We start from the raw sequence: 26,956 nt of genomic DNA, 5'->3' as shown, positions 1-26,956 counted from the left end.
TCAGCTTTCTGACATATTTTTGTTTTAAAAATTTACATCTGTGGCCTAAAATTGAGCTGTCACTTTTTTTTTTTAATTTGTCATTAAAGAATTATGGGAAGATAACTTTCTGTGTTTAAAGCTCTTTTATAATGTTTAAAAATATTTTGCAGTTAGATTTTTAGACCAAAAAGATGCTTTGGAGCTCTTATAGTAAAAATGTTTGGGGTTCTTTTTATATGTGAATAAAAGCAGGGCCAGAGAATTAAGTGATTTCATGATGAGACTCTAAAGTCTCAATTATTTGGTTGCAGAGAAAACATCTGGATCTAATATGATCTTTAAGAAATTTTCAGTTTTCATAAGAGGCTAAGCTCTAAAATAATTTAGGAGATTTATTGTATATTGATATTTAATTACTGTGTTATTTGTTATTTAAAAATTAGGAAGAGTACAGGTTATAAGCTCAAAAGAGAAGGAGTTAAGGAAAAAAAATTGCTCAGTTAGGATAAAAACCTCTTGGAGAAAATCCTGGTCATTGTTGGGTAAATCTTGCTGGCACGAATAGGACGTAGGTGCTGATAGGTTTTCTTTCTCTGCTTTTACTTACGGAAGAAAAAGACGCATTGATTCAGCATTCAAGGAAGTTCAGGGGAATTAAACAAAAGACATTATCTGTCATGCATAACTTTTCATCTGAAAAGGGTGCTATACAGGGTGTCTTTAAGCATAATTTGAGTGTGTCAGAAAGGAAACCAGAGGACTTGGCAACCACCTCCTTTATATCGGTGTGAGTACGTTGCTTGTTCTAGGGACACTATTGATTTCTGTCAGAGAGTTTGCTACTGTGTAGCGCTGAAACCCTACTGGTATATATATGCTATTCCCTGGGAAGTCTTGACTTTAGATACCAAGAAATCAGAGAGACATATTCTCCTCAGGTCTGCCAGAATTAGGACAGAAATTGAATTAGTACCTGCATTAAAATGGAGAACATTAGAATAGTAGTGAAAGTTACCTGTGTTTTGTCAAATCTTGTTCTATTTGCATATTTAAAATAAATGTAAACTAGTAAATATTTGTACTTCATAGATTTTTAAGAGTAATGTTTTAATAAAGTAAAAAGTGAAAGGGTGCTAAAATTAAAATGTTAGACTGTGTTTAAGGCAGTGAGTCTCATCTGGGGCAGTTTTGCCCCCCAGGGTATATTTGACACTGTCTAGAGACATTTTGGGTTGTCACAACTAGGGGGAAGAGTGCTACTTGCATCAGGCGGGTGGAGGCCAGGGATGCTGCTGAACATCTTTCAATGGTACAAGACAGCTCCACAACAAAGAGTTATCTAGCCTAAATGTCACTAGTGCTGAGACTGAGAAAACTTGGTCTAAGGACAGCTTGACCGTTTTGATAATGAGGCTATATACAAAAAATCATGACTTACTTAAATTGAAGGCCTAGTGGTTAGAAGAAAATAATAAGCTTTTTAGTGCTAGGCTAGTCATTTTTAGGATGTTAAGAAACATCATAAGGTTAGTTCCTCCCTCTCCCAAATTAAAACTAGTGTAAGGCAATTAATTTCTTTGAATCTTTTTAAAAAAAAATCTCAGTGGAAATGGATAGCTTAGTTATATTAAAATCAAATCTAGCAATTGTATCCAGAGAGTTCACATCAATTTGTATTTTAAAAGTAATTTTAGCTATAGTTGTATATAAAGTGTCTTTGAAAGTGGCTGTCCCATAATGGAGTCATAATTTAAGAATAGTTTTATTTCCTTATACTAAGTACTCCATGGTTTTACTGTAATGGTTAATTGAATACATTTAAATTATTCTATAAATGAACATTCTACTTTATGGAAAGTATCCCTTTTGTGAAACTAAATTGAATTGAAATATGTGATTTAATAGATATGAATGATTGTAATTTATTTAAAGATATAAAGGAATTAGAGCAAATTATTTTAGTAAATTACGTTAAATTATTTAGGAAGCTAACTAATTGTAACCCTTGTGGAAACCTTAATAATATCAACCTTTGTTTTTAGCTCAACAGAAATAGATGATATGCTTAGAAAATCAACAAATCTGCTGCTGACCAGAACTTTGAGTAGCTGTTTACTGAATCTTATTAAAAAACCTCACATAGGTTTGACAGAGGTAGGTTAAAAAGATATTTATAGCTAAATGTTTCATTATATGAAACAATTATTATAAATTAATTTATTGCTGAACATCATCCTATAAAACTAGCTTTCCATTTTAAATGTATTAATAGAAGTGGATTTGTTTTAAAATAAAAGCATCATTGTAAATTCCAGTGATGTGAGGGAAAAGGGTTTACATGGGGAATAGTGGATAGCTGATGATGTTAGAAGATATATGGAGATTCATGTTTGCCAGACTTTACATGAAAAGTGAAAATACTCATTTTTTTTACTTGGTGAATGTTTAAAATTTGAAAAAGTGCTTTGAAAAGTTATTTTAAATTAGTTGGTAGTTAGACTCTTGGTTATTTTTTTTAGATGATAGCATTCATAAGCAGTATTTACAGCAGGCTTTTGAAATCAGATAATCAGTTGTATCCTATAATGCTATAATTATGCAGAAGTGGTACAGTTGCTGGAAGTAATAATCCTAATTTTAAAAATCAAATGGCTTTGTATACATGTAACCTGCATTTCACTGGAGGCATTTTCTATTTTCTAGCTAGTGCAAATCATTATAAACACCACACACCTGGAACAAGCTTGCAAATACCTTGAGGACTTTATAACTAACATTACAAATATTTCTCAAGAAACTGTTCATACCACAAGACTTTATGGGCTCTCTACTTTTAAGGTATGTAAAAATCTGACCAAGAGTTTTTATTTCAGTCACTGTAAGCAAACTTTTAAAAAGTAAAGACAATTTTTGTTATACACATGATTCCATTATATTTCTAACAATTGAAAATTAGAGGTAATCAATGTCAACAATGAGCAGATAAATGTCAGTTCCTTTTTGGCATTAAACATCTTTGTTAAAATGAAGAAAAGTGTATTGATTTTCTATAGCTATATTACATTTTCTTCATGTTTTGAAGACTTAGAGTAGTGCTGAATCAGTCTAACTTGATTTTCTTTCATGTCTCACAGTTTAATAGTTGATTGTATACGTAATATATATAAGTGTGTGTGTGTTTGGAAAATAAAATTGTAAGAAGAATTAGACAAGTGTAAGATTTGCTTTACATCCTTTATTGGCTCTGATCTGAAGAAAAGTAAATATTGCCTTGTTACGTGTTATTCAAGTCCTACTCTCTTCTGAATGGACAGATTTTTGTTTTTATAATACCATGGGATATAACAAAAGATTAATTAATGGTTGTTTTAAGCATTATGAATTAAATAATTTCATAAATTTGTTATGTAAACTTTTATTATTTTATTGATTTGGGATCATGTAAATGAGACACTGGCATAGTCTAGCAAAATAAATCCTTTTGCATTGAATATTTTGTTAAACTAATATAAACCATTTATTGATCCCTTATCTATAAAATAGACTTGCTAGTTTAACCTCATAGCCCTTTCTAAGTTTTCTATTAAAAAGGATTCTCATCTTCCCTACTCCTGCTGTATTATAAATTACCCAATTTATCTCCTAAAATTATAGTATAATCATTTACATTTAAAAAATTCAGTATACTTGTATTTAGATATAACTAATTTAATGTTAACAGTAACCAGACTTTGCAGTCTAGTGGTTAAGACTCCGCACTTCCAGTGCAGGGGACGCAGGTTTGATCCCTGATTGGGGAACTAAGATCCCACATGCCACGTGGTGCAACCAGAAAAACCCAAAAAACAAAAACAAAAAACAGTAACCAGACTTTGAAAGTATGAAGTCCAGAAAAGACCCTTGGTTCCTAAAATTATCTGTCTGGCCCCCAAGTCTTATGCTCCTCTGATGATTCTTGAGCCCATGTTGTCATCCTAATCCATAAGACACAAATGCAGATGATATCTGAGTGAATGAATTAATAAAATTATTTATTAAAACTGAGACAGAAGCTGGACAAAACAGGCGTTCATTTATTCAGATAGTATAGTACAGTAATTAAGGGCACATACTCTGGAGTTAGACTGCTGTGTGACTTTGGCCACATTCTTTCATTTTAATGATTCCTGGTTTTATTATCTACAAAATTAGAATAGCAATATATTATCTACCTCATACAATTATTCTGAGGATTAAAGGGGATACTTAGCACAGTGCCATTTGTTGTACATGATCTGTGCTCTGAGCACTCTGTTAGGTGCTGAAAATATAGAAATGTATCGCTGCCCTCAAGGAGCTCACAGGAGAAAAAACTATAAAAGACACTTGACAATATGATATAATAAGTACCATAATATAGGAGGAGACTCCACAAACTTGTAGACATTTATTTATCCACAAATTGATTCTTTGCTTCAATATTAGATTTTACACAATCCTTCTTTTTCTTTCTTGCTCTCTGTCCTTATGTCCATGTGTTACTCATGTGCTGTCAAGAAGGGATTTACTAGGGAATGGAGTTGTACGCATATTTAACTATTAACATTATATTTAATAGGCTTACTCTGTACTTTGATTAAAACATGAAATGCGTTGACATCTGGTGTATCTAGGGATCTTCAAGCAATTTTTCTTATCAGTTGTAAGTCAAAGAACCACACATACTGGAACATGATGCCTCAGATTAAGGAATCTTGGAACTACACTTCTCAAAATCTGCCTGTTGAGAGGGAGTGTTTAGAAATGTTAGCTCTGGTCCATTGTTCCAGTGGTCCTTAAGTTGTAGATATTTAGTTGAAGCTACAACTGCCATAGGATACCCCTTGGGTTTTCTAGGAAATCAAGTTCAGCCTGTACAAATAGTAGAGCATCCTTATTTTTTGTTGTTTATTTTTTGTTTTATTTTTGCACAGAACTCAGGAAACCCTTTCTGTTTTATGATATAAAAACAAGAGCTATTTCAAGCTCAATATTTGAAGGTTAAGTGTTCTTCAACTCTTCCTTTGATCTGTTTCAAGAGGAATTTGTCTTAAACTGTGCTTTGAGAAAGCAATTCAACAGGGAGAATCATTAAATCAACATTAAAGTGAATTACTGAGGGAGATTGGGGGAATTTCCATTCACAGTGAATAGTCAGTCTGTAGATGATTAAAGTACAGTCTTGATTACAGACATTAGCATGGATTGCTTAGTTAACCTCTTAGCCTAATTCTTTTCAGTCCAGTGACCTGATCAAACATATTTCTATTTAGTTGCTTAATGATTATAGAAATAAGCACTTACATGATCCTTTTACCCATACCTCCATTTGCTTCCCCTCCAAAATCCCACATATGCATATACAAAGTGGTAGATTTTATATCATATTTGTTTACTTTATGAAATATTATATAGACTGCCTTGTTAGCTTGCCTTTCATTGTACTAAATCTGTGAGTGATACAAAAGAGGTAAAGTAAGTAGTTCCTGCCCTCAAGCAGTACCACAGCTTTTTGAAATTAACCTGGACCCACGCTGAGAGCTACTTGAAGCTAATATAAGACTTCTAACTGAAAAGATTTGCATCAGAATAGAGGGGAAAATGGGAATACCATTCCCTTTCTAATCTGTGTAGAGAAATGGCCCAGTTCTTTTTCTTTGGCATCAGAGCTTTTTTAACTTTGCTCCCTGGAGCTTTTCCAACCTGCCACCCTGAAGAGTCCTTTCCTTTTGAGTCCTGGCAGTGACTGCAACTGTAAATGCCTAGAAAGAATATGCTTGCGATTCTTTTTCAGTTTGCCTTTTTTAATCTATTGATGAGTATGTAGCAAAGTGTTTTTAGGATTATGGCTAAAGTGACAGTGGTAAATTATCTTTGATTAAGGGCTTGAAATTCTCTTCCTGTGGAGCAAGGACATGGTACGTGGACTCTAAAAAAACTTATTTTTTTAAATGTAACATTCATATATAAGCACACACAATTTATAAATGCAATAATTATAAATAGATATAGCTCAATTAATTATTAAAAAGTGAACACAGACTTCCAATTTCTAGTCCGGCATGTAAAGAGCTGGGAAGTTATCACTCTGTCCCAGCGAGTAAAAAGCTGAGAAAACTGAAAAAATCAACTCTTCCTTGATCTTTCAGAGAAGTAAGACCACAGGATACACTGCTGCCCCCAAAATTGGAGAAGTAGGCAAATACAGAGAATCACAACTTAATGGGGTAGAAACCCATAGGAATCATTACTGGGGTAGGAAAACCTGAAGTATAATTAATAAATATTAGAAAATCAGTATGGACAAGTTTGAGAGTTAAAACTCCAGGGGAACCCAGTCTTAGAGGGGGCACCAGGTTCTCCCAGTGAAGATTTGAGGAAAATCCTCTTACATTTCCAGCAGGGGCAAGGGAAAAGGAACCATTTTGAAATATGCCAGAGCATTCTGTTCTTTAAGCATTCTGTTTTTCTCAACAAGACCTAACCTCAAAATAAACTATTTACCAGTGCCTAAACTAATGGGGGAAGGGAAACACCCAACTCCAGCCTGCTCTGGCCATCCTGTCCAACTTGAGGGGTGGAAATGAAAAGCACTTGTGAAGTGCACAGCTAAGGGGCAAAGGCTTACTTAAAGATGAAAACCTAATCGTAGGACTAAAGAACACTTCCCCTCTCCCACTGTCTTAACTGCCACATTACTAAAGGCCTAATTACTGCAATTCTTTTCACCCAGTACACCATGTCCAGCTATCAGGAAAAAATTACAAGGCAGACTAAAAGACAAAAAATACAGTTTGAAGAGATAGATACGGTATTAGAACCATATTCAGATATGTCAGGACTATTGGAATTATCAGACCAGGAATTTTTTTTAAAAAAACCTATGATTAGTATGCTAAGTACTTTAATGGATAAAGCAGACAACATGCAGGAACAGATGGGTAATGTAAGCAGAGAGATGGAGAATTTAAGAAAGAATCAAAAAAGAAATGCTAGCGATCAAAAACACTGCAACAGAGATGAATAATGCCTTTGATGGACCTATCAGTAGATTGGGCATGGCTGAAGAAAGACTCTCTGAGCTTGGGGGTCTGTCAACAGAAACTTCCAAAACAGAAAAGCAAAGAAAAAAACACTGAACAAGAATATCCAAGAACCGTGGGACGACTACAAAAGGTGTAGCATACATGCAATGGGAATATTAGAAGGGGAAAAAAGAGAGAAAGGAACAGAAGCAATATTTGATCCAATAATGAGAGATTTCTCCCAAATTTATGTCACACAACAAACCATGTATTCAAAAAGCTTAGAGAACACCAAGCAGGATAAATACTGAAATAATTACACCTTAGGCATATCATGTTCAAAACTGCACAAAATTAAAGATAAAAAATCCTGGGCTTCCCTGGTGGTGCAGTGGTTGAGAATCTGCCTGCCAATGCAGGGGACACGGGTTCGAGCCCTGGTCTGGGAAGATCCCACATGCCGCGGAGCAACTAGGCCCATGAGCCACAATTACTGAGCCTGCGCGTCTGGAGCCTGTGCTCCGCAACAAGAGAGGCCGCGATGAAGAGTGGCCCCCACTTGCCGCAACTAGAAAAAGCCCTCGCACAGAAACGAAGACCCAACACAGCCATAAATAAATAAATTAAAAAAAAAAAATACAACCAAGTTAATTTTTTTAAAAAAAGATAAAAAATCCTTCAAGAATCTAGAGGAAAAAGCTTACCTAGACTAACAAAGATAAGAATTACATCTTACTTCTCTTCAGAAACCATGTAAGCAAGAAGAGAATGGAGGAAAATATTTGAAGTGTTGAGAGAAAAACACCAACGTAAAATTTTATATACTATGAAATTATCCTTCAAAAGTGAAGGAAAAATACTTTCTGAGACAAACAAAAATTGAGGAAATTTGTTGCCAGTAGACCTGCCTTGCAAGAAATGTTAAAATAACTTCTTTAGAGGTAAAGAAAATGATATAGGTCAGAAACTTGGATCTATATAAAGAAAGGAAGAGCATCAGAGAAAGTACAAGTGAAGGTAAAATTCTTAATTGATCTAATAGATAACAGTTTGTTCAAAAGAATAATAGCAACGTGTTCAATTATGTATGCTTAACAGTACCATCTCTTGGAGATGGTACTCAAAGACAGTTTAGATAGCTAATAGCTCTCATTTCTATGCAAGGTAATCAACTTCTGTTGAGAGCAGACTCCAAGAGTATTGAGTATAGGCAGAAATTCTCCCCCTCTGGATGAGAATTAGTCTGTGATGTTGGTGGAATCAACAAATGTCACTGGATAGGTGCAGAGTACCTATGATTGAAGGATCACTGGCTTCTAAAAGATTATAGGTGTAACTGGAACCGAAAAATCTCTTGTTGTTCAGGTCCTTGGGGTGATTAGGGTGAAGTAATGCAAAATGCTGCCAGTGATGTCTAGTAAATTCCATTAATTTCTGCAAAAAAAAAAAAAAATTATTACCCTAACACCAAAACCAAACAAAGACATTATAAGAAAAGAAAACTACAGACCAATATCTGACATGAACATAGATGCAAAAATCCTTAGCAAAATATTATCAGATTGAATCTAGCAATTTATAAAAGGAATTCTACATCATGACCAAGTAGGATTTATCCTACTATGCAAAGCTTGTTCATCATTCAAAAATCAGTTAATATAATCCATCACATCAGCAAGCTAAAGAAGAAAAATTACATGGTTATATCAATAAATACAGAAAAAGCATTTGATAAGATTCAACCCCCATTCTTGATAAAAACTATCAGTAAACTTGTAATAGAGGAGAACTTCCTCAACTTGATAAAGAATATCTACAAAAAACCTACAGTTAGCATCATACTTAATGGTGAGAAACTTGAAGCTTTCCCACTAATGTTAGGAACTAGGCAAGGATGTTCCCTTTTACCACTCCTTTTCAACATCATACAGGAAGTTCTAGCTAATGGCAGTAAGAAAAAGAAATAAAAGATATACTGATTGTGAAGGGAGAAGTAAAACCATTTTTCTTTGCAAATGATATGACTGTTTATGTAGAAACTCTGAAAGAATTAAAAAAAAAAAACCTTCTGAAACTAATTAGCAACTATAACAAAGTTTCAAGGCATAAGGTTAAAGTATGAAAGTTAATAGCTTTCCTATTTATCAGTGCATTAAGTGGCTCAAGCTGCCATAAAAAACAAACAAACAAAAAGCCATAGACTATGTGGCTTAAACAAGAATAATTTATTTTCTCACAGTTCTAGGGGCTGGAAGTCAGAGATAAAGGTACCAGCATGGTAGGTACTGGCTTACGGATGGCCACCTTATCACTGTGTCCTCATATGGTAGACAGAAAAAGAGCTCTGATGGCTCCTCCATTTCTTATAAGGGTGCTAATCCCATCATGAGGGCCCCGTTCCTCATGACCTCCTCTAAACCTAATTATCCAAAGTCCCCATCTCCAAATACCATCACACTGGGGGTTAGGGCTTCAACATATGAATTTTGGAGGCACATAATTCAGTCCATAACATTCTGCCCTGATCCCCAAAATTCATGTCCTTGCATCCAAAATACACTTATTTCATCCCAAGAGCCCCCAAAGTCTTAACTTGTTCCAGCGTTAACTCTAAGTTCTTACGTCCAAAATCTTATCTAAATATCATTTAAATCATATATGGGTGAAACTCCAGATATGATTCATTCTAAGGCACAATTCCCCTCCAGTTGCGAACCTGTGAAACCAGACAAGTCATGTGCTTCTAAGATATAACTGTGGGACAGGCATAGGATAGCAGTTCCATTCCAATAGGGAGAAAGAGAAAAGAAGGAAAGGGGTGACAGGTCCCAAGCAAGTCCAAAACTTAGCATGGTGAATTTCATTAGATCATAAGGCTCAAGACTAATCCTCTTTGGTTTAGTATTCTGCTTTCTAGCCTTGCTGAGGTGGGGGTTGTGCCTCTGCAGCTCTGCCTGGAGGGGGCCCACCCACAAGGCTCTGGGTGGCTGCCTTCTGACCTGTTGAATCTGAGACAGTGGCCCCCCCTTTTTGAACCAAGGAGGCAGCTCTGATGATCTCTGAATTACCTTAGGGGTTGTTATTCACTTGTCTTGAAGAATAGCACATAGTTGTTGCTATTAGCTCTGTGGTCCTGTCCTGTAACATCTAAGAAGTCCAGTAGCCTCCCTTCATTTTCAAATTGGCAGTTTCTGCTCATGTAGTCCCATAATCTCTTATTTATGTGTGTATGTATGTATGTATTTATTTACTTTTGGCTGTGTTGGGTCTTCGTTGCTGTGTGCGGGCTTTCTCTAGTTGCCGTAAGCGGGGGCTACTCTTCGTTGCGGTGCGCGGGCTTCTCATTGCGGTGGCTTCTCTTGTTGCGGAGCACCAGCTCTAGGCGCGCAGGCTCCAGTAATTGTGGCACGCGGGCTCAGTAGTTGTGGTTCGCGGGCTCTAGAGCGCAGGCTCAGTAGTTGTGGCGCACGGGTTTAGTTGCTTTGTGGCATGTGGGTTCTTCCCGGACCAGAGATCAAACCCCTGTCCCCTGCATTGGCAGGCGGATTCTTAACCCCCGCACCACCAGGGAAGTCCCCCATAATCTCTTTACCAAGTGATAGTTTAGCTATACCCTTGGAGTTCTCTTGCTAACCTGCTTTCTCAATCTTTGCAGCATGGACAAGTTGAGAATTTTCCACATCTTTAAGTTCTGATTCCTTTTTGCTTAACAATTTTTTATTCAATTCATTTCTCTCTTTTCTCATTTTACTGTAAGCAGTCAGTATGAACCAAGCTGCTCCTTCAATACTTTGCTTAGAAATCTCCTCAGCTAAATATCCAATTTCATTGCTCACAAGTCTGTCTTCCACGAAACACTAAAACATGAACATAATTTAGACACTCTGTATGATACTGTAATGGTGGATATATGTCTTGATACATTTGTCCAAACCCATAGAATATACAGCACCAAGAGTGAACCTTAATTTAAACTATGGCCTTTGAATAATAATGATATTTCAATGTAGGTTCATTTATGGTAACAAATATACCTCACTGGGGGGCATTTGACAGTGGCAATGTGGGGTCAGGAGGTATATGGGAAATCACGGTACCTTTCTCTCAATTTTGCTATGCACCTAAAACTGCTCTAAAAAATAAATTCTATTTAAATTGAAAAAAAGTGAACTCACCCATGTAATTATGAAATCAAGAAATAAAACATTAGGTAAGTAGTATTGTAGAAGCCTTCCTCATCCCTCTTCCCAGTCATTATCTCTGCCTTTCAGTACTGACTCTTAATAGTACTGATTAGTTTTGTCTGTTTGGGGCACTATTTATATGGAATCAAATATAGTGCATCTTTTTGTGTATCTCACTTCTTTCACTCAGTGTGATATTTTGGAATATTTCATTTGTGTTGCTGCATGTAACTGTAGTTTATTTTCAATTCAGTGTAGTATTCCATTATAAAATTTACTACAGTTTATTTTCAGCTACTCAGAGACTTGTTTTTGCTTTCTTCTTGATTATTGACTGCAAATGTGACCTCTGAATAACTGAGGTGTTATTGTATGAATAAAATAAAATTCTTATTTATTTAATTTTTAGTGGTAACAATATAAATTCATACACTGATACAATCATACTTTTAAAACTAGTAAGGTGTTAGGAAGTTTAAAAATTTCTCATTTAAGTTATAACTGTTATATTATTTTACATATAAAGTTGATTTATTTCTGCTTTGCTATAACACTTGCAATATTACTTCTTGACTGATTAATTACATTTCAACTTCTGATTACTCATGTGCTTTGTACATAGTCTTGTGTTATTGGTGGAGTGTTCCTTTGTACAACTTAGTGTTTTATTTATGCAACTTGGTTTTCATTTTTAAAAGGTATGTGACATTTATTTCTTTTGTCACGCATTACCACCAGCTTCTCCTTATCTTCCCCCCATTAGAGAGGGCTGCATAAAGTAGTTTCATGCTTGCAGCTGATTTAATACATTTGAATGACATAAAGTCCTAAAAGATAGATCAGAAAAAAGCAAAAAGCCAAAGCTTAAGTATTTATTGAATAAATAATTAGTTTAATTATACAGAAAAGTAAAAAATGGGGATGCTACTTCGCCAAAAATATAAAAGCTAACAGAAAAAAAAAAAGCATTTTTCAGCTCTATAAGCAAAAGATCACAAAATTTATGGACCCCATTGATACATGAATGTGCTCAGCTTTCTATTTTTCTGTAATTTATCATCAGTAGTCAGTTACTTACAGCAAGTGCCTCTTATAAAGGTGTGGAAAGCAGAAACAGAATAGGGAAGGAAATGGTTGAGGATACTTTAAAAAGCTATATCAGATGATGTGCAAACCTGATCACAAACAACCTAGATTACCTAAGAAGTGGCAGATGCTACTCCAAAGCCCCTAGACATTCTTAAAAACTTTTGAGATGGGCTTCCCTGGTGGTGCAGTGGTTGAGAATCTGCCTGCCAATGCAGGGGACATGGGTTCGAGCCCTGGTCCGGGAAGATCCCACATGCCGCGGAGCAACTGGGCCCGTGAGCCACAGCTACTGAGCCTGCACGTCTGGAGCCTGTGCTCCGCAACAAGAGAGGCCGCGATAATGAGAGGCCCGCGCACCGCGATGAAGAGTGGCCCCCGCTTGCCGCAACTGGAGAAAGCCCTCGCACAGAAACGAAGACCCAACACAGCCATAAATAATAAATAAATAAATAAATAAATAAATAATAAAAAGAAACGTCAATCTTTTTAAAAAAAAAAAAACAAAACTTTTGAGATACAGAAGTCCCTGAAAACTGGAAAGGTAAATATGTAGCACTTGCCTTTATAAAAGAAAAAGGAGGTAGTTTGGTAATTTGAGAATTAGAAAATGATTCAATTTATAATGATTTACAACAGTCCCAGATAATCCAGAAGCTGGATTTTGAATTATTCTAGACTCTGATTCTAGTTCAAAACATATACTGCCCTTTTTGGCCTATTGTTAGAAGTGGAGTAGCTTAGCAAGTGGCTCTGTGGTAGACTTAGGTTTTTCTAGGACCTACTTTGGTAAGGAGCAAGAAATGAAATACTTTGTCCTGGGACTTCCCTGGTGGCACAGTGGTTAAGAATCCGCCTGCCAATGCAGGGAACATGGGTTTGATCCCTGCTCCGGGAAGATCCCACATGCTGTGGAGCAACTAAGCCTGTGCACCACAACTAAGCCTGCGATCTAGAGCCCGCGAGCCACAACTACTGAGGCCGTGTGTCACAACTGCAGAGTCCACATGCCGCAACTACTGAAGCCCGCGTGCCTAGAGCCCGTGCTCCGCATCAAGAGAAGCCACGGCGATGAGAGGCCCACTCACCACAACAAAGAGTAGCCCCCGCTCGCCACAGCTAGAGAAAGCCCATGCACAGCAATGAAGACCCAACGCAGCCAAAAAAAAAAAAAAAGAAATACTTTGTCCTATCTAAAGTGAGGCTTTGATTGTGTCCCAAAGGACATTTTAAAAAATAAATTTACTTATTTATTTATTTATTTAGTTTCGGCTTCAGGAGTTGTGCATTGGCAGGCGGATTCTTAACCACTGCGCCACCAGGGAAGTCCCCCAAAGGACATTTTTCTGGGACAAATCAATAATTGCTTGGAACTTTTCATCTAAACTGATAGTTTTGGACTGGGAGGATATACTAAATCGTATTTATAGAGCAAAAATATATTTCTATTGTACTGTGCTAGTTGCTGAGGAAGGGTTGTGGAATGGTTCTTAACCACTAGGATTTTTTAATCTAAAAGGGCAGATAACTACAAAGAAATAACCACAGTGTATAACAAATAGAAAAATGTGGTCCTGTAGACATGTTTGATTTGGTTTTATACCATTTGGAATCTCACCTTTAGATGAGATTTATGCTCCATAGTCATCCTGCCTGCCACAGTCACCTTGCCAGTCATACTCATTTATGTTTCCCTGCCTGGACCCTGAAGGCATTTGGGTATTGCATCAATTTGGAGCATGGGTAGGATTGCAATCAGCAGAGATGAGGGAAGGGAAGAACTGATATAAACCCATTCTTAGAAGCTAGAAAGCTCAAGATAAGAAAGTTCAGAGATCCTGAACCTGAAATGCAATGACCCAGCAGAAGGGATATAAAATCATGTTTATTTATTTTGTGTTAATAAGCATGCATATTTTGTTTAAAAATCATGTTTGGTTTACATGTGTTTTGAATGTTTCTTCTGGGGGAAAATATAATTCTTTCTCGACAGTTGGTATCAGGTTCCTTAAATTCTGTCTTCAGCTTCTGTTTCTCTCATCTGAGCCTTAGCTTTCTGGGTGCTACTTTAGCTTTTATTATCTTTTTTAAAGAACTATTTATTTATTTATTTATTTGGCTGCATCAGGTCTTAATTGTGGTACTCGGGATCTTCAGTCTTCGTTACAGCATGTGGGATCTTTTTAGTTGCAGCATGCAGGATCTAATTCCCTGACCAGGGATCAAACTCGGGCCCCCTGCATAGGGAGCACAGAGTCTTAGCCACTGGACCACCAAGGAAGTCCCAGCTTTTATTATCTAAGTCTAGTTACCTTAAGAAGAGTTTTGGATTTGCCCCATGGAAATTGTTTAGGTGTAATTAACTGTAACTCCTACAGTAATCTGTATCTCTAATGGAACAGTTAGTATACTATTTGTGACCTGTTGACTTTAGAACTATGAGATTATGCATCCCTGATTTATACTACATGTTGACTATGTTCTTTATGAAGAAATATCTTTTAGGGACTTCCCTGGCAGTCCAGTGGTTAAGACTCCACACTTCCACTGCAGGGGGCATGGGTTTGATCCCCGGTTGTGGAACTAAGATCCCTCATAATCCGTGGCGTGGCCAAAAAAAAAAAAATCAAAGAGTTTTCTAGAACTTTATGAAAACTTCAGTTCTTGTAATTAATATAAACTTTCTTTCACTTTTTACATTTGACCTCTTAGTTCATTGTGGAGCAGATCTTGAGCTTTGTTTAATCCAGAGTGTTATTGATCAAGAGGTAATATATGATTTGCATGTATATAAGGCAACCAAGCATATCCTAAAACCTACAACTTTTATTTTTGAATCACAGTAATATTGTATAATGAAAAAACCTAGTGATAAGTAGCCATTTCATTAAATTAAGTTGAAGCATAAGGAAGCAAATCATTTTTCTTTTTTAATTTATTTTAGGTGCCAAATATAAGACTAAAACAACTTCCCTTAATTGTCACACTGATATCTAAAATACGTAAATAAAAAAATCATAATTTTTAAAATTGGCTCCTCTTTCTGCCTGTCTGATTTTTTATGGTGGTACCACCATTTTTCTTGCTTCCTTTCCTGGAAAATCTGGAGTTATCTTAGATGTATTTCTTTTTAACTGCTCCTGTCATATCCCTTCCTGCATCATAACTGATTGCTAGGTTTCTATGTTTAGTCTTATCTACTTTTTCCCTCCGTCTATAGTATCACTAGTGACGTTGACTAACGAGTTGGATGCTATATGCTACTAACATTTAGAAATTTCCAGATCAAGAGCATAGGTTATCAAAGCATCATTTCTTTTTTTTTTTTTTTTAAATTTTATTTATTTATTTATTTATGGCTGTGTTGGGTCTTCGTTTCTGTGTGAGGGCTTTCTCTAGTTGCGGCAAGTGGGGGCCACTCTTCATCGCGGTGTGCGGGCCTCTCACTATCGTGGCCTCTCTTGTTGCAGAGCACAGGCTCCAGACGCGCAGGCTCAGCAATTGTGGCTCACGGGCCTGGTCGCTCCGCGGCATGTGGGATCTTCCCAGACCAGGGCTCGAACCCGTGTCCCCTGCATTGGCAGGCAGATTCTCAACCACTGCGCCACCAGGGAAGCCCCAAGCATCATTTCTTGAATTAAGAGCAGGAAGAAATTAGCTAGGGAGGACACCTTCATTTTGACAATTCCAACTTCATCTCCTGCTTAGATTTTTAAGGCTCAGAAAAATGTCATAGAAGTGTTCCCCTTGCTCCAAATGAGTAATATTAAATGTAACCTTTCTTTTTCTAGAATGTTCAATAAAATGTTTTAAGCCACTTGTATTAATCAAGGAAACTAAAAGAAAATGGACAAGAACTGATAGAAAACCCAACTCGAACCATCTTAAACAAGAGAGGGAAATTATTAGCCAGTATGACTGGAAAGTCCAAGAATAGGGCAGATTCCATGTAAGGCAGAGCCAGCTGCTCAGGAAATGTCACCAAGGACCCAGAGTCCTTCTATCTTTGAACTCCACTTTATGCAGTTTTGGCCTCATCTTCAGACTGTACATGGTGGGGCAGCAGCTATAGGCTTTCTCCTCTGGTAGTAAAATGGCTGCGAGGTCACAGTTCCAAACCTTATATCCTCATGCTCTATCATCTAAAAGAGTGTGTCCCTCTACTACCTGCTAAGGAACTCCCTGTGGGTAAGAGGATGACCATGGTTAGTTGGCTTAAACTCATCAGGATCCATCCTTGGCACTAGATCACTCCTATCCAGACCAAATAGAGCTGTGAATGGGGGCAGAGTGATTTTTCCAAAATGTATCTGGGGACTTTTCCAAGAAGGGGGAATGGATGATAGACAGTAAATCATAGATGTTTACTAAAATACTCAGTGATATTACTACTTATCTTTTATTCAGAACACACATGCCTATGGTCTGTGAGGTCTAGCATGGAGTTTGTGCATATGTCTGTTTAAAAAAGTTCTTAGGGTGATTCTGTTGCACACCTGTGGTTAAGAACCACTGATAGTATGGTATCACTTAATTCTTGTACATTGAAATAAAAAATAGTTCTCAAGTTATGCGGCATACATTTCTGTCTCCAGAGGGCACTGTTTCTTTAACAAGCAAAGGAGGAATTAATTGCTTTGTTTATAAGCTGAATCTTTTAAAATTTAATTTAGGAGTTAGTTGATATGTTCTTGACTTTCTGGTCAGGTCATAAGGATTGAGAGTATTTCAGTTTCACCTGTAGTATAACTACCCAGGAAGTCCAAACTAATTTTCTTAACAGTCTCTAAATAACAATTAATGATCTCTTTTAGAAATATCTTACCAAATAATTCAGTGTATCCTTGTGTATAAATACAGGAAAAGTTACAATGAAATCTTTTTCTGTGTTTCTTTCCTTGCTTCTATTTCTTTAAAAATAAAATGTAGTGAGTCAGCTCATGCACCTGTTTTCTAATGATTATATTTGTCTGGATTATAAAATAAGCGGAATCCTTAGTCCTTAGCAAAGTCCTTTCAGGTGTTAACTTTAAAACATGTTTCTGGACTTCCCTGGTGGCGCAGTGGTTAAGAGTCCACCTGCCAATACAGAGGACACAGGTTCAATCCCTGGTCTGGGAAGATCCCACATGCAACTAACCCCATGCGCCACAACTACTGGGCCTGCACTCTAGAGCCCGTGAACCACAACTACTGAGCCCGCACGCCACAACTACTGAAGCCCATGCTCTTTAGGGCCCGCATGCCACAACTACTGAAGCCCGCGAGGCTAGAGCCCGTACTATGCAACAAGAGAAGCCACTGCAGTGAGAAGCCCGCACACCGCAACTAGAGTAGCCCCTGCTCGCCACAACTAGAGAAAGCCTGCACAGAGCAACGAAGACCCAGTGCAGCCAAAAAAAAAAAAACAAAACACGTTTCTGCCTAGAACTGCTGTCCGAAATTTTTCTTTCACACAGCACAGCCACTGACTGCCTTAGATTTCTTTGTTATTATAGCCTGTTGAAAGTATTAATAAGCTTCTAAAAATAAAAAATACCCCTCTCCCAAACTTCATTTAAATTTATCTTAATCTGGATAGTTTATGGGAAAAGTGGAACCTGTTCTTGATGTCACCTCAGAAAAGCAGATCAATCAGCAAATTTCTAAATAGTAACAACATAATGTAATAAATAAATTTTGAGTTTTTTCCCTTTATTTTTGCTTAGTTCTTTTTTTAGAAAATTAGTGGGTTTTGAATCACTTTATCCAGAAAGCATATAATGACTTTATTTGACTATAATGTGAATGGTTTCATCATCATCACTTTTATAATTTTTCTTCCTTCAGATAAATACAGCATTTGTTTTCTTTCATGACTTCAAATTTTCTAGATTTTTGGACCCTCTCTCCATCTCAAATTTTGGTTAATATTTTAATTGTCCCATATTGCTTTTTAAAACATCTAGGAAAATGTGAAATAACATCTTCTTTATTTTAATGAAATTCTGTAGAGTAAAAAGGAAAATTAAGTATACCATTGATTTTAAAGGTAGATTTAAATTAGGATTTTAAAAGAACGGCCATTTTAAAAAAAAAATCTAAAATTTCACCAAGTAGTTTATCTCTGTGAGTTCGGAGGAAAGGGGTCCCTTGATACTGGTTTTTAAAATTCTGTTAGGTATCTTATTCCCTTTTTGCCTATGTCAGAGGCATCCCAGAAAAGCAAGAGAAATCATATGTAGCAGTCTGAGTGCAGCAGATAGGGAATGTAGTAGAAGATAGGAGCAGTGAGACTCCAAATTTTCTTTGCCTGGTGATAGAAGGGAAGTGGGTTGAGCATTATGGGATGCTTATACAGTTCTGAGCTTTAAGCCTCCCTTATCCAGCTGCCTTCTAGAATTGCAGAGATTCAGTAAAGGTAGTGAGACATGAAACAGAGGGGGCTGATGATGAACACTGGGGCAAAATGCAAAGTGGTAATAATAAACACTTTTATATTGCTTTGAGAAATTGACATATAAGTGGTATCATTAATGTGTGTAATGGTTTAGTTCTGTAGGCCATAAGCATTTGCCATCTTGGGTACCTGCCCCTAATGCTGTTCAGGAGGCTAAAGAGGGATATATATTATTGCCATGACTCATTGCTGCACATTAAATATGACCCCCTTTCCATCTCACCACTGTTTCATGTTTTAAAAAATTATTCTGTGAATGTTTAATACCCAATTTTTTTCTCCCTTACATGCAAATAACTACAGTTAAGTTAAGCTAATTGGGCAATTTGAAAGGCTTGAGATTATACTAATTGTCTCAATACGGTTCACTTAAGAAACATTTATTGAGCATTACTAAGTACCCAACACTAGTAGGTGCAAGGAAACTAACTTTTTTTGAGCACCTACTAGGTACCAAGTACTGTTAGGTATTTTACATTAATGGTAGAAACTTGTGTAATGCTCAGAACAGCTCTCTGAGTGATGATGATGCTCTTTTCATAGATGAAAAACTAGGATTTACAAAAGTTAAGTAATTTGCTCAAGATGTAAAGATAAGTGAAATAGTGGCCATCAAACCTCTTCTTATTTTCTCAAACCCCTGGCCCGTATTTTTTATAGATAATTTTTCCATTATTCATTATTAGCAAGATGGTGATTTTTTTTAATGACTACAAATTTCTTGACACTTCTGTCATTAAGAAGTGGGGATCTATGTCCCCTCCCCTGGAATCTGGGCAGGCTTTTGACTGCTTTAACCAATAGATGACAGGGAAAACAATGTTGTGAGACTCTGAGGCTAGGACATAAAAGGCAATGTTGTTTCCACCTTAATCCAAGCATGGAATACACATGCTTGGAGGCCTGAGCTGCCATGTAAGCAGTCCAGGTACCCTGTAGCCACCATGCTGTGGGGAAGCCAAGCCATGTGGAGAGTCTGCCTATCCAGACATGTGAGTGAAGAAACCTCCAGGTGATTCTAATCCCCTGCTGTTGAGTCTCATTCTCAGCCTTCAAGTCATCCCAGTTGAGGTCCTGGATGAGTGGAACGAAGTCATCCCTACTGTTCCTTGTCTGCATTCCTAACCCATGGAATCTGTGAGCATAATAGAATGCCTGTTATGTTAAGTCACTAAGATGTGGGGGGTAGTTTGTTACTCAGCAATAGTAACTGGAACAGCAAGTGACATAAACCTTTCCAGCCCGCATGATCTCTCCTTTTTCACTACACTTTTACTACACATGTAGTCATTACTAATTTGTTAATATTTATTCATTCTGTGATTATTTTATTTGTGGTACTTTTCTATCCCAACTAGGTCATAAACTTCTTTGAGGCAGGAGTGATTAAAAAAATTTTTTTTAACAAGTACTCATCAACTGTCTACTCTGTTGCAAGCGCTGTTCTAGGTGCTGAGGATTAATCAGTGAACAGAAACAGACGCAAACTTTCTGCCTTAATGGAGCTTACATTTTAGTGGGTGTTTTGTACCTACATTACCTAAGAGTACCAAATTTATAGTGGCTGATACAGTGTTATTGATAAACTCTAATGTTAAACTCCTCAATCTTAAGATTTTTCTGAGTAGATTTGCATTGCATTAGAAATTTTAACAGAGCCTAAGTTGCTGTAGTTAATTTTATTTTGAGTCAGAACTCATTTAGCTACTGTCATATTTAATAATTATTAAAATTTCAGTTAATAACATTACCTTATCTTAAATTCCTGTTTATTTAAAACAATGTTTGTTTTCCTTTATAGTTGAGGAGAGACACTGTTGAAAGTTTTCGTTATCTGTGTCAAATTTGTGTTAGACCTCTGAGTAGGGAGAACAGAAAAATCTTTCTTGGAATTCCTGTTTCAATCCTACTGTGTAGGCAAGCATGCAAATGGAAAGATGTCTACCAGTAGTTAGTTTTCTTCAACCCAACGTGAGTAGTAAGTGGTTAGACATTGTGAAAATTAGAGAGGGAGCCAAAAAAGCATTGAAATGCGAAAATGGTACGTTTTGATTGTCCATGTTTACCTTCTCTTACACTGTTCTTTTTTTGAAAATTTCTTAAGGCACACAAACCAAAATACTAAAGTAAGGGTTCCTGATTATATTTTTAAAAGTTACAACTCAAATGACATCCCTTCTACAAAGCATTTTATCAAATAAGTAGTAATTATTTCCTCCTTTGTTTACTCAGCATGCTTTGTTTTAAACCTCTAATGTAGCACTAATCATGTTTTGTAATATTGTATCTCTTCCTGGATTGTGAGATCCTTGAGGGTGGGAGATATCTGTGTCTCCGTACTGCTGTTATTCATAGACATGATATAAATGATATATTAGGTTAAGTTGTATTCAAATATATTATGGGACTGATAATGGTGAGTGATACTTAGGTCTCTTCTTAGTCAAGATATGAATCTAAATAAATATTAGTTTTTGTTTTTTTTTTCCTTTTTGGCCGTGATGTGTGGCTTGCGGGATCTTAGTTCCCTGACTAGGGATTGAACCTGCACCCTCAGCAGTGAAAGCTCAGGGTCCCAACCACTCTACTGCCAGGGAATTCCCAATAAGTATTAGTTTTGCCAGAAATATCACATTGCCACCACCACTGCCCCCAACCACCATCAAATTAAATCTAGCTCTCAGCTCTACTAGCCAGAGTGGCAAGTTGTCCACCCTCCTTAAGGTGATAAAAGGAATTCCAGGGCCTTTTACAGTCTAAAAAAAACTGAGAGAAAGGCAGAGATTGTTCTAGTTTTAACTTTCAAAATGCTTTTTGTCCAAGTCTATGTGATCCTTTAAAAGAGAAGCATAGACATGAAGATCTTTTGCCTTGGTTCCAAAAGACACAATGCCTAATCTTCAGTCCCCCAACATCCCTCATGCTGTTCTGTCAGAGTGCCGCTGTCTGAGTGAGAACCCACACTCTCATTTCTTCTTCTAGCTTCTTAAGTTGGAAGTTTAGGTTATTGATGTGAGATCTTTCTTCATTTATAATATAAGCATGTATAGCTATAAATTTCTCTCTAAGCACCTCTTTCATTGTATCCTGTACGTTTTGATAGTGTGTTTTTATTTTTGTTTATCGCAAAGTTTTTTGTTTTTTGTTTGTTTACTTGGCCTCACCGTGCGGCATGTGGAACTTCCCCGACCACATCGAATCTGCGCCCACTGCAGTAGAAGCGCTGAGTCTTAACCACTGGACCACCAGGGAAGTCCCTCAAAGTAGTTTTTGATTTTGATCATGATTTCTTCTTTGACCCATTAGTTATTTATTGGAGTCTCTTGTTTAACTTCCATATATTTGTGAATTTTCCAACGCATTCTGTTATTAATTTCTAATTCCATTCCATTGTGGTCAGAGAACATACTTTGTATGATTTCAGTACTTTAAAGGTTTGTTTTATGACCTAACATATGCTCTGTTCTGGATAGTGTCCTTTGTTCACTTGAGAATAATGCATGGTCTGCTAATGTTGAGTTGAATGTTCAATAGATGTCTGTTAGGTCTAGTTGGTTGATATTGTTGATCTAATCTTCTTTGTCTTCTGCCTACTCACATTTGCTGTTGAACCCCTGTAATGATTTTTTCATTTCATTTATTGTATTTTTCAACTGCAGAATTTTTATTAGGTTCTTCTTTTTTAAAAGTAATTTCTGTCTCTTAATTTATAGTCCATTTTGTGAGGTATTGTTCTCATATTTTCCTTTAGTTCTTTGGTTATTTTAAATAGCTGATTTAAAACCTTTGTCTTGTAGTCCAGTGTCTCATAGTTTCTTGTTTCTTTGTGCAACTTGTAAATTTTGTTGAAAACTGGACATTTAAAATAATGTAACAGGGACTTCCCTGGTGGTGCTGTGGTTAAGAGTCCGCCTGCCAATGCAGGGGACATGGGTTCGATCCCTGGTCTGGGAGGATCCCACATGCCACGGAGCAGCTAAGCCTGCGAGCCACGGCTACTGAGCCCGCATGCTGCAATTACTGAAGCCCGTGTGCCTAGACCCCATGCTCTACAACAAGAGAAGCCCTCGCTCTCGCAACTAGAGAAAGCCTGTGCACAGCAACGAAGACCCAACGTGACCAAAAAATAAATAAATAAAAATTAAAGAAAAAAAAAGATTTAAGATAATGTAACATAGATGGACCTAGAGATTGTCATACTAAGTGAAGTAAGTCAGACAGAGAAAGACAAATATCATATGATTTTGCTTATATGTGGAATCTAAAAAAAGGGTACAAATGAACTTATTTACAAAACAGAAGTAGAGTCACAGATGTAGAAAACAAACATATGATTACCAGGGGATAAGGGGGGGCAGGGATAAATTGGGAGATTGGGGTTGACATATACACATACTAATAGTAAAATAGATAACTGATAAGAACCTACTGTATAGCACAGAAAACTCTACTTAATACTCTGTAATGGCCTATATGGGAAAAGAATCTTTAAAAAGAATGAATATATGTATATGTATAACTGATTCACTTTGCTGTACACCTGAAACTAACACAACGTTGTAAATCAACTCTACTCCAATAATATTTTTTAAATAAATTAATTAATTAAATAATGTAATGTGGCAATTCTGGAAGTCAGATTCTCTTCTCTCCCCAAGGTTTGTTGTTTCTTCTTGGTGGTTGTTTCATGACTTGTCTGAATTAATTCTGTAAAGTCTGTATTTTTTGTCGTGTGTGGCCACTTAAGTCTCTGCTTGGTTAGCTTAGTGGCCAGCTAATGATTGGACATAGATTTCCTTAAAAACCTGGAACCAGTCAGTCTCCCAGTCTTTGCTAAGGGACTCTCTGTGTGTATTGGGGCATGCCTTCAGCAATCAGGCATTTGACAACTCTGCATTAGCCTTCACTTCCTGCTTGCACAGAGCTTCAGGGTCAGCTGTAAATGAGAGCTTAGAGCTTTCTCAGGTCTTTCCTGAGCAGGTGAACAGCCCTACGCATGTACATAGTCTTCTAGGTTCCCAGGAATATGTCAGAGCTTTTCAAAGCCATCTATGGACATCTCATTCCCCAGTTTTTCCTATTAAGCTTTTTGGTTAGCTTATTGTGTACCCTAGCTATTATCTACCACCTAAGGTATCTGTGATGTTAAACAATTGCCTATAATTGTTTTTAACAAATGCCCCCAAGAAAAAGGCTTTCTGCTCTGGACAATCCCCAGTTTAGGTCATATAAAGACATCTCTGCAAGTGATGTCTTCCAGGGAACCACCAGATAGGTCAAATAATGATAATTTTCTGGGAATGTGGCTTTGAAGGAGCTCCAGTCCGTTCTGCCCCACTTTGTTCACTGACAGGCTGCTGGTTTGCACCACAGTTGTGGGATGTTGATTTTCAAGGATACTGTGGAGCTGGATCCGGGCAAGGAGAGTGGGAATGGGGCACATCAAAACATCACAAAGCTTGTTTCCTTACCAAGATTCAGAAAGTTTTCATGAATAATGTTGCTTGAATTGCTACAAGTTTTGAATTAATTTCCAGACTTCGGGAAAAATTGATTTTTGACAACTTTTGCTAGTTTTCTTGATGCTTTTATGGATCAGAAAATGTTTGTATATCCTTACTCTGCTATTTTTGCATCACTCCCTTTGTTTCTTTTCTCCTCCTTTGAGAAGTTAACTATTTTGCGGGCAGCAGCGGGGGTGGGGGGCTCTTTGACTCAAAACACCAGTAAGTTTCATTTCTTCTGTGTTAGTCCAACTTAATTTCCCTCAGTGAGTCAACGGATGGGAGTGGTCTTCTGCATTCTTGACAACTTCCGTTTTCCATTTCTTAGAGCTGTGAGAACAATTCAGAATTGATAACTAATAAGTTCTACTACCAGATAAAGATGAAAAAGGTGATAGTAAGGTTGGAAAAAAAGTGATATCTACTCAAATAAATAGAGTACTTCCAGCCAAAAATCCAACAGTTTTCTTGGACTTTGAATAAATATTTAAAATGTTAGACCAAAGAAAAATAAAAAACAAAATTTAGAATTTTAAGAAAACTTGTTTTATTAACTGCTTCTGTAACTGTTTCTTACTTTTTATGTTGTCCCCTGTCAGGATGCCCGACATGCAGCAGAAGGAGAAATATATACCAAACTTAATCAGAAAATTGATGAATTTGTTCAGCTTGCTGATTATGACTGGACAATGTCTGAGCCAGATGGAAGAGCTAGTGGTTACTTAATGGATCTTATTAATTTTTTGAGAAGCATCTTTCAAGTGTTTACTCATTTGCCTGTAAGTATAAAAAATTTCAAAAAATTGTTATAATTTTGCTTACTAAAGTATATTTTAGAATTCAATTTTAGTTGGAGGCTTACTTGTTTAAACCAACTTCCTAGCTTGAATATTTCTTTTCTATTTTTACAAATCAATTTGTGAAGACTCTTAGCCATTTTTTATTGAGTAAAAATTGGTATATAACATTTATATAAATTTCAGATGTATAACGTTATAAATCAATATTTGTATACACTACAGTGACCACCACCATAAGTCTAGTTACCATCCCCTTCACCCACTTCACCCTCCCCCCAACCCCTACCCCTCTGGTAACCACCAATCTATTCTCTGTATCTTTGAGTTTGTTGTTTGTCTTTGTTTTGTTTGATTCCACATACAAATGCAATCATACAGTATTTGTCTTTCTCCATCTGACTTATTTCACTTAGCATAATACTCTCAAGGTCCATCCATGTTGTCACAAATGGCAAGATTTCCTTCTTTTTTATGGTTGTATAGCATTCTGTTGTATACATGTGCCACATTTTCTTTACCTATTCATCCATTGATGGACACTTAGGTTGTTCTCGTATCTTGGCTATTGTTAATTATGCTTTAGTGATCATAGGGGTGCGTATACTTTCACATCTGTGTCTTCCTGTTTCTCCAAATAAATATGCAGAACTGGAACAGCTGGATCATATGGCAGTTCTACTCTTAATTTTTTGAGGACTCTCCATACTGTTTTCCATAGTGGCTGCACCAGTTTACATTCTCACCAACAGCATATGAGGGTTCCCTTTCCTCCACATTTTCTCCAATACTTATTATTTCTGGTTGTTTTGATAATAGCCATTCTAACAAATGTGAGGTGATATCTCATTGAAGTTTTGATTTGCATTTTCCTGATGATTAGTGATGTTGAACATCTTTTCATGTGCCTGTTGGCCATCTGTATGTCATCTTTAGAAAAATATCTATTCAGATCTTCTGTCCAGTTTTTCAGCTGTTTTTTTGTTGTTGAGTTGTGTGAGTTCATTATATATCTTGGATATTAACCCCTTATTGGGTATATGATTTGCAAATATCTTCTCCCATTGCCTTTTCATTTTGTTGATGGTTTCCTTCACTGTGCAGAAGCTTTTTAGTTTCATGTAGCACATTTGTTTATTTTTGCTTTTGTTTCTCTTACCTTTGGAGTCAGATCTAAAAAAACATGGCTAAGACCAATGTCAAGGAGGTTACCTCCTGTGTTTTCTTACAGAAATTTTATAGTTTCAAGTCTTTAATCCATTTTGAGTTAATTTTTGTGTATGGTATAAGATTGTGGTCTAGTTTCATTTTTTTGCATGTGGCTGCCCAGTTTTCCCAACACCATTTATTGAAGAGACTCTCCTTTCCCCACTGTATGTTCTTGGCCTCTTTGTTGTAAATTAGTTGTCCATGTATGTGTGGGTTTATTCCTGGACTCTCTATTATGTTCCACTGAACGGTGTGTCTGTTTTTGTACCAATACCATGTTTTGATTACTGTGGCTTTGTAGTATAGTTTGAAATCAGGGATCATGATACCTCTTTAGTCAGTTGTTTGAAATTTTAATTTGTTTTACTTTTTAACCCAAATAACTACAACTCTCTTTCCACCAAACCCAAAACAAAACCCTGAAGTTGACAGCATAGGCTTAAATAGAAATAAACTCTAATAGGAGTAGTTTTTATGAAAGTCAATATAATCAATGCCTTTTCCTATCAGAAAAGGCCAAGGAATTGTTGGATATTTTTAGGCTAGAGATTAAAAGTAAAATAGGAGCATTGTTCTATACTAATTATAGTCATAGTACATCTATATCTTGAATAATCTGTTGATGAAACATTAAAAAAAAAAAGATGTAACAGGGACATTTGAGCGTGAATAGGCTGAAACACTGGATTCTTCAGAAGAGGGATGCAAAGGG

The 26,956-nt window shown here is 36.6% G+C and overlaps 1 protein-coding gene across 1 annotated transcript in view; it reads left to right on the top strand.

The window, feature by feature from the left end:
• The window catches only part of EXOC6 (exocyst complex component 6), a 198,422-nt gene that overhangs the window by 99,586 nt on the left and 71,880 nt on the right, over positions 1-26,956 (top strand). The window contains exons 16-18 of the mRNA XM_061195100.1: positions 2,025-2,136; positions 2,686-2,820; positions 24,838-25,017. Coding sequence (XP_061051083.1) covers positions 2,025-2,136; positions 2,686-2,820; positions 24,838-25,017 — 427 coding nt within the window. The remainder of the gene's footprint in view (positions 1-2,024; positions 2,137-2,685; positions 2,821-24,837; positions 25,018-26,956) is intronic.

The sequence above is a fragment of the Eubalaena glacialis genome, chromosome 1, assembly GCF_028564815.1.
Source record: "Eubalaena glacialis isolate mEubGla1 chromosome 1, mEubGla1.1.hap2.+ XY, whole genome shotgun sequence".
Taxonomy (NCBI): Eukaryota; Metazoa; Chordata; class Mammalia; order Artiodactyla; family Balaenidae; genus Eubalaena; species Eubalaena glacialis.
Note: the sequence above shows the minus strand (reverse complement) of the source record. Positions and strands in the feature narration are given on the sequence as shown.